The 8,276-nt window shown below is 64.4% G+C and overlaps 2 protein-coding genes across 2 annotated transcripts in view; one reads left to right on the forward strand and one right to left on the reverse strand.

The window, feature by feature from the left end:
• Window positions 1–77: 77 nt before the first annotated feature.
• GSR (glutathione-disulfide reductase) lies at window positions 78–5,001 on the forward strand. Its single transcript, XM_050895942.1, is given in 17 exon segments — window positions 78–206; window positions 1,014–1,040; window positions 1,325–1,413; window positions 1,830–1,899; window positions 2,073–2,118; window positions 2,121–2,141; window positions 2,144–2,218; window positions 2,344–2,398; window positions 2,490–2,544; window positions 2,546–2,590; window positions 3,124–3,210; window positions 3,413–3,574; window positions 3,827–3,925; window positions 3,927–3,939; window positions 4,019–4,150; window positions 4,356–4,489; window positions 4,697–5,001. Coding segments are annotated over 17 exon segments (1,389 nt in total). The 3' UTR covers window positions 4,847–5,001.
• A 2,938-nt stretch (window positions 5,002–7,939) lies between these two features.
• The window catches only part of LOC127016095 (RNA-binding protein with multiple splicing-like), an 11,110-nt gene continuing 10,773 nt past the window's right edge, over window positions 7,940–8,276 (reverse strand). The window contains 1 exon segment of the mRNA XM_050896421.1: window positions 7,940–8,038. Coding sequence (XP_050752378.1) covers window positions 7,940–8,038 — 99 coding nt within the window.

Consider the following 8,276-nt stretch of genomic DNA (forward strand, 5'->3'; position numbering starts at 1 on the left):
GGGGGGGGGGGGGGGGGAAGGACGGAGGACGGCTCCGGGGCGGAGCGAAGCGGCGGGGCCTTACCGAGCCGGGAGCTATGGCGGCGGCCGTTTACGAGTTGCTGGTACTGGGCGGCGGATCGGGGGGACTGGCTGGAGCCCGCCGAGCAGCCGAGCTGGGGGCCCGCGTCGCCTTGGTGGAACCCAGCCGCTTCGGCGGCACCTGCGTGAGTCCCACGGCAGCACCCACGGGTGGGGAGATAACGTTCCCCCGGGGCGGGAAGGGGGACGACACGAATCATACGGGTCCCGGTTTCCCCCCTGCCTGCTGGGGCTGGTCCCGGTCCTGAGGCAACCGGAGAAGCGATGCGGGAAGCCGGAGAGCAGGAGTCGCAGTCTCCCGGCTGTGGAGAATTACCCAAGGAGCTGCCGTGTCCCGCTTCCACGCAGCTCGGCATAGATGGGTTCGATTCCCCCTCTTCCCCTGGGTTCTTTCTGGCTGTTTTCGGGCTGATAAAGGGATGCCGACGGGTCCCGGGTCTGTGCGGCACGACTGCTCGCTCGGTTACGGTCGAAAGGCAGCAAAGCAGAACTAGGAGGCAGGGCGAGCCGGTAACAAGCAGAAAAAAGAAACTTGTTCCTCAGACAAGGCAGGGACGGGCTCTGGTTTTATGCTTCAAGTGCGTTCCCCTCAAAGAGTTGCTGTACTAGGACCAGAAGCGCAGGGAAGGGATGGCAAACACCCTTCTCGAGTAAATCTCTCTTAAATTATCAATGGGGAAAAAAAAAAAAATTGAAGACCATGCACCTTCCGTATTCTCCTTCAAGGAAGTGAATGAAAACAGGCAAACCACAAGACCTTGAGGCACCGAAGGCAGTTACAGCCCTCTTTTGCCCGAAACCCATAATCCTGCCTTTATTTCCCTGGGCAGGGAGCTGGGATTCGGTACCGGCCTGACGTGGGATGCTCTCCAGAGCGTCGCCTTCGAACAACTAAACCTTAAGGCTGAGACTTGCTCTTATTCTCCCCCTAGGTCAATGTCGGGTGCGTGCCAAAGAAGGTAAGGGCTGTTTTGCCGCCGGCTCCGGCGGTGCCTCGGCCGTGGGTTGGGTCTGGTGTGGGTGCCAGCCAAATTGCAGAGAGGTGCTGGCACGGGGCGTGGGGAGGAAGAAACAGGGAGGAAGCGGGGGCTCGGAGCGTGTTGAGCCATCGAGATGCCACGAAGGGCTCAGACCCGTGTCCCGTGGGCCGCTCCAGGCAGGGGTGAGGCATCGGGAAGCGTGGCAAGGGTTTTCCCAAAATCAAACCCTTCTTCCCAAGCCGACGTGAGGTTTGTGTGGGCAGGTGATGTGGAACGCGGCAATCCACGCGGAGTTCATCCACGATCACGCCGACTATGGCTTCGAAATGTCCGGCGTCAAGTTCAACTGGAGGTAAGAATGGAAAGAGCCGGTTGGAAACGAGCGTCTCCCGGTGCGTGTCCCGTGGGGAGCAGCCGCAGGTCAGCGCCGCGGCCCCGTGGCTCCTTGTCCACCCCGTCGGGGTCCCTGCCCGCTTTGAGGCTTCCCGTGGATGGATGCTGAGCTGGTTACGTGGCCGGGATTCCCCCTGTATTTCGGAAAGGAAGGGCGGCAAACCGGCCGTGGGAAGAGACTCCGGAAAAAAACAGATGCAGGGAAGGCAGGCACCGAAACCTCGCGTCGGTGGGGAAGGCTCCTGCCTGCTGGGTAACTCGGGGCCATTCTATTTCGTGGCGTGGTTGCCACAAACCGAAGGGATTGAATTGTTTTTCGCTGAGCTCTGTAGGTTCATTCGCTCGCGGTGACAGTAAGCCCCCGCTCTGTTCCAGAACAATTAAAGAGAAGCGTGATGCTTACGTGAGGCGCCTGAATGAGATCTATGAGAATAACATAAAGAAGGTGAGGACGTGTTTATCCTGCGAGCCGAGGGGGAAGCGGGCTCTGCTGGATTTTTGGCCCCTTTTCCAGCCTTAACGGGTGCCCTCTTCTCTTAACTGTGGAAGCCCTGGCTCCGTTAGCTGGCTCTCGCACCTCCTCCTGCTGTTAATCACATAACTTGTTACTACCCTAAGGCTCACATCGACGTCATTCGGGGCTACGGCAAGTTCACCGCCGATCCGAGCCTACCATCGAAGTGGACGGGAAAAATACACGGCTCCTCACATCCTTATAGCCACGGGTGGGCACCCGGCCGTCCCTCCCGACAGCAAAATTCCCGGTGAGCCTGACGAAATACCCCGGGCTGCCTGGAGAGAGGTCTGCCAAAGCAAAGCGGGTTTTTGGGGAGGTGGAGGCGGGAAGGGAGGGCTGGTGAGGGGGTGCGAAAGGGGCTCTGCTTTGCAGGTGCCAGCCTGGGGATAACCAGCGACGGCTTCTTCGACCTGGAGGAGCTGCCCAGGTAAAGAGGGGCTCACCCCCCCCCCCCCACCTCCCCAGCCACCGCCGCCGGCTCGGCACGCCTGCAGACGGCATCGTCGCTTTCTCCGCAGGCGCAGCGTTATTGTCGGTGCTGGCTACATCGCGGTGGAAATCGCGGGGATCCTTTTCCACGCTGGGCTCCAAGTCATCCCTGCTGATCCGCCACGACAAGGTAGTGCCACCGGCTGTCCCCCTGCCGCGCTTCCCACCCGGCAGCTGCATCCCAGTCTGACGGGGTTTTCTGGGTCGTCAGCACCCGTGAGCTGGTAAAGGAGGGTCCGAGTCGGCGCAGGCTCCGGAGGTGGAAGTGGTGATGCAGAGGAAATGGTGGCGTTGGGCTGTTGGGTGTACGGAGGGGCTGGGGGGGGGGGGAGCAGATGGGGCGAGAAGAAGAGCGTAGGTGTGCTGCCAGGAAGATCTCGGCAGCACCGACCCGCACGCCCAGCATTTCTGCAGTCGTGCGTGCCGCCGCACCCATTTTCCTTGAGCTCTATTTCACGTCGCGACTTGAAAAAAAAAGAAAAGAAAACAAAAAAAATTAAAGGAAAAACAAACAGAGGAAAGCTTTGTCATTAACCAGAAGTGCCCAAACCTCTCTGGGCCTGGAGGGGGCACGGGCGCAGGGAAATGCCGGCGGAGGGGGCTGCCAGGCGGTGCCTTCGCCTGCGGACCCTCATCTGACGGGGCTGGTGGGTCCCTGCCCAGGTCCTGAGGACCTTCGACTCCATGATCAGCTCAAACTGCACCCAGGAGCTGGAGAACACTGGGGTGGAGGTCTGGAAGCACACGCAGGTACGGGCGTGCAGAGCAGCCCCGCGGCTTGTCCCGTCCCTCCTGGAGAGGCAGGGACGAGGGAAAGCCGGCGTTTCGGGGGCAGCTTGCTGAGCCACGGCTTTGGCGGCATCCCTGGTCCTGCGGTGCGGCCGCCGTCGCCTGTTGCAAGGCCAAAGCCATCGGCACCTTCTCCCCCCGCGGCTCCTGTTGTTCCCTGTAGGTCAAGACGGTCACCAAGTCCCCTCACGGGCTGCTGGATGTGACGGTGACCTCCTCGGTGCCCGGCCGCAAGCCGACGGAGAGAGTGATCCAGGACGTGGACTGCCTGCTGTGGGCCGTGGGGCGGGAGCCCAACACCGAGGAGCTGTGCCTGGACCAAGTGGTGAGATGGCAGCACGTCCCTTCCGCGCTGGTGCGAGGATGCCCACGGTTCTCTGGGGTCCCACAGGTCTCCGGTGGTCCCACGCATCTCCGGGGGTCCATGGTTCTCCAGAGCCTGCCACAGGATGTGTTTCCCACCATGCCATGCCCCCGGCTGGGAACGTGGCGGCACCGACACGGGTCCCCCGTGGGCATCACTTGTCCCGTCCATCCCCGGGGCACGTGCCGAGGCGGCTGCCATTTCCCATGGCAGGGCGTGCAGGTGGACGCCAAGGGCCATGTAGTGGTGGACGAGTACCAGAACACCACCAGGAGAGGGGTCTATGCCATCGGGGACGTCTGCGGGAGAGCCCCTTCTCACCCCAGGTACTGCGGCCGTGCCCCCCTCCCCTCCACAGCCCCTCGGTGCCACGCCGTAGCTCAGGCTCCCCATCCCTCCCCGCAGTGGCCATCGCGGCCAGCAGAAAGCTGGCCCACAGGCTCTTCGAGGGCAAGCAGGAATCCCGGCTGGACTACCATGACATCCCCACCGTCGTCTTCAGCCACCCGCCCATCGGCACCGTGGGCCTCACCGAAGGTGGGGATGGACAGGGTGCGGGGGGGGGGGGGGCAAAGAAGCCGGGGACATTGTGGCTCAGAGCTGCTGGTTTGATGCTCGAGGAAACGATCTGATCTCCGGCAAGGGGTCCAAGCCTTGCAAAACGTGCTTTGACTCCCTCTTTGTAAATGCCTCGTGTATACGGTGCATCCCCTTGATATGCGTGCCATGTCTTCTGCTGCAGACGAAGCCGTGGCCGCGCACGGGAGGGAGAACGTGAAGATCTACAGCACGTCCTTCACCCCCTTGTACCACGCCGTCACCCAGAGGAAGGTTAAGTGCGTCATGAAGCTGGTGTGCGCTGGCAAGGAGGAGAAGGTGCGTGGAGGGACCAGGGGGACAGCCGGGCGCTGCAGGGGGGTGGCGGGACCACGGCTGGCCGTCCTCTTGTCCCCGTGTGGTCGGCTCTGACCTGCTCAGACCGGGTCTCAGGCTGGGATCCAGCTCCCCCGGCACCAAGCCCAGTGTTCAGCCTGGATGTCGCCGGTGCTGGGTCCCATCCAGCCTCTCGCTTCTTCCCCGAAGGTGGTGGGATTGCACATGCAAGGGCTGGGCTGCGACGAAATGCTGCAGGGCTTTGCCGTGGCCATCAAAATGGGGGCCACCAAGGCCGACCTGGACAACACCGTCGCCATTCACCCCACTTCTGCCGAAGAGCTGGTGACGCTGCGCTGAGACGGTGGGCGCAGGCAGCCCCAGGGATAGCAGCGGCAGCTGGGGGAAATGTTTTATATGTCTTAAAAAATGCCTTAACGTCAGGGCGGTTGCCTGGCGAGCGTGTCTGTACAATCGGTGTGGATTGCTTTGGAGTGGAAAATAAATACAGTGATGCTGGCAAGTCTCTGCCTTTCGCTTTATGGTGTCTCTCTCCTGCTGTGCCCAACCATGGAGGGTGGTGGCACGGTCCCTCGGCACAGTTTGGGGAAAGGCTGCCGGTAGCCGGGCTCCTCTTCTACCGTCCCCGGCACCCGGGCTGTGCGGGGAGCAGCAGAGCGGGGCAGGACGGCTGGGTGCTTGGGGTCCTCGTGGGTGCCGGAGTATCGCAGGTGGGCTCTGTCCTCCGTCGCGGGCTCGTGGAGGGGTGCATCGGCATCGCGGTTGGACGTGGATGCATCGGCATCGCTGTTGGATGGGGGATCACGGGGGAGCTGCTGGCCTGACCCTGCTGCAACCCAGGGGCTTCCAGATCCCCTCCGCTGCTCTGTTGCTCTCTGCTCTTTGTGGCTGCAGCTCTCGAGCTCTCAAAGCTTGAGGCAGCTCGAAGCGGCCGAGGGCAAAGCTGGCCAGGAGAGGTGGGGCACAGCGCTGGCGCTGGCTGAGGATCTGCTGGCTTCTGCTTTGCTTTTGCTAGAAATAAATCGTTTGCATGAAATCAAAGTATCTCCGAGGTCGAAAACTCCCTGAGACCTCAGGAGGAGGTGAGCGGCCAAAGGAAGGGGACGCTGGTGCTCAGCCCGGGTGCGCGGCTCCAGGCTTTGCTGGGGTGTCTCCATCCCGGCTGGCAAAACCATAGCAGGCAGGAAATCCTGCCCAGCCCTCCTAACCCCATCAGCACGTGTTTGAAGAGTGTATTGGACTCCTAGGGGCTGAAGTACAAGCAAAAGCCCAAATATTACTGGTATCCTCAGTTATCTATGGTAGTTTTCGAAAGAATAATGATTTGCAAGGCTTATTGCTAGCTGAAGGACACAAGATTTCCTCTGGGCTTGCTACAGATGATCCTCAGGCCCGTTAGAGAGTCAACTGGAGTTAATTCATAGTTAATTGCTCCATTTGAATCACGGCAACTTTACTCTCTCAGTCAATAAGCTATAATGGCATTTTGTCAGTATTTTTTTTTCCCTTTAAATGACAAGTTTGGTCGCTTGATTTTAAGGCATATTTCAGAGGGTTTGCGAGATTTGTCCTGTGCTTCATAGCCAGAGAAGTTATCAAAGTGTCTAAAAAAGACAGGCAGGAACGCAGAGGCACAGGCAGGGGTGAGTATCTGCAGAAGCCTCCTTTGTGGAGGAAATGGGGAAAAAAAGCAGAAGGAGGCTGAGCCCGGGTGTCCCCGTAAGACCGCGTCCCCTGGGGTCCCCAGCGGGGGGAACGGAAGGGCACCGGGACCGGGACCACGGTGGGACGGGTGACGGGAGGAGGGACACTGCGGGTGGCCTGGGGGCTCCAGCCCGCTCCTGCTCCGACCTTGTGCTGTCCGAGCTCCGGGGCTGCCGGCCTGAGAGCTGGAAGGGCCGAAACCGGCCTCCCCCCCCACCCTCGAGAGGAGCTGGGGAGAGCGGGACCCCCGCCGAGCGCAGCCCGGGCAGGGATGCTCTGGAGCGGGGAGTCCCGAGCGAGGAGATGCCCGACCTCGGGGACCCCGTTCCCTTCTCGGGGAGACCCAGAAGTCCCGGGCGGGCTGGCGGCCGGTGAGCCGGGCTTAGCAAAGGGGGGACGGGGACCGAGCCCCGGGTCTCCTCCCGCCCCCGGCTGGGTCTCGTTCCCGTGCACGGTGAGCCCCCGGGGGATGGAGCGTGGGGGGTGCCGGCCCTGCTGCCTCCGCACCGAGGGTCTCCCGCTATCGCCCTCACCCGGGCCACCTGCGCGGGGCGGAGCGAGTGGCCGGGTCGGTGCCCCCCCCCCCGACCTGTAGCCGGGGTTCGCCCGCAGCGTCCCCGGTGCTGCCAGGGGGAGGGGCGAGGGGGCGGGCGGGCGCTGGGACCCCGCGGCCGATGGGACGCCCCGCCCCGGCCGCACGCCACGCCCCGCCGGCAGGGCCCGCCCACGCGGAGCCTCCCCCCTCCCGGGCGGGGCGGGGCGGGGCCCAGAGCGCCTGCGCGGGGCGGGCGCCGGGAGTTTTGACCCCCGGCGGCCGCCATCTTCCCTTCCCGCCTTCTCCCTCAGTCCCCGCGGGCGGGCGGCGCCGGGCCGGGCCGGGTCCCCGGGCGGAGGCTGCGGCCCCGAGGGGCAGCGGCGGCCCCGCGGGCGGGGGGGACCTGGCCCGGCCCCGCGCCGGGAGCCGCGGGGCGGCGGAGGGGCGGTGTCCGCCCGCCCCCAGGTGAGGAGGGGGGGGATCGGCTGGCGAGGCCGGGGCGGGACCAAGGCCGAGAACGGGGAGGGGCGCGCGGGTCCGGGCCGGGGTGTGTGGGCGAGCGGGGCTGCTCTGGCCTGAAGCCCGAGAAGGCTGCGGCGCCGGTGGGGCAGTTGCCGGTGGGACGGGACAAGGAGGAGCGGCCGCGCTGCCGGTGTTCCTCCCGCGTCGGAGCCGGTGGAGCTCGGGGCGCCGGGGAATAAAGCCCGGAGGGCCGGAGCCCGGCGCCCCGCCGTCCTCGCCCGAGCCGCCCGCGGCCACACGGGCCCCCCCCCCCCGTCCAGTTCGCAAGCACCGCCCGACACCGCCGGGGCTGCCGGGCCCGTCCCGACCTCACACGCGGGGCTGGGGGGCTGGGGGCTCGGCCGGGTGCTCGGGGGGCTGCGAACCTCGGGCCGGTTTTGCGGCTGAGCAGCCCGGGGCAGCGGTGGGTGTCGGGAGAGGTGACCCCCGGCTCCGGGCCTGTCCTGGGGCTCAGCCCGGGCAGAGGGGGTGGTGTGGGGCTCGGAGCCGGGCCCAGGCGTGGGGTTTTCCCGCAGCAGGGCCTGGGCTGGTGAGGCGGAGCAGCAGCTCGGGGGCTGCGGAGGGAAAGGAGCTCCTGGGGTTTGGGGGCGCGGAGCCGGAGCCGAGGGGTTTCGCAGCTCAAAGGCAGGCTCGCCTGCCTGGGTCGGGGGCTCGGGGACCGAGTCGCGTGGTCAGACCCGGGCACGCAGGCTAAACCCCCCAAAGTCCGTGTTTTCCGGGCTGAAAAAGGGAGACTCAGTCAGCCCTGCGTTGTGGGGACTTGGACGCTCCTGCAGGGGCTCAAAACCGGAGACTAGGAAGTCTTCGGGCTTGGCAGCAGAGCCCAAGTCCGGCCTTTGTGGGCCTGGGAAAAAAGCTGACCGGGCGAGTTCGGGGGCTGGAAACGGAGACCCAGTCCTGGGTTTTGGGGGCTCAGAAACAGCGATGGAGTCGGGTGCCTTCAGGACCTGAAACCGGGCTCCGGGGGCTCGAAATGGAGACTAAGTCCTGCGTTTTCCAGGCTTGGAC

Source organism: Gymnogyps californianus, chromosome 4 (genome assembly GCF_018139145.2).
Source record: "Gymnogyps californianus isolate 813 chromosome 4, ASM1813914v2, whole genome shotgun sequence".
Lineage (NCBI taxonomy): Eukaryota > Metazoa > Chordata > Aves > Accipitriformes > Cathartidae > Gymnogyps > Gymnogyps californianus.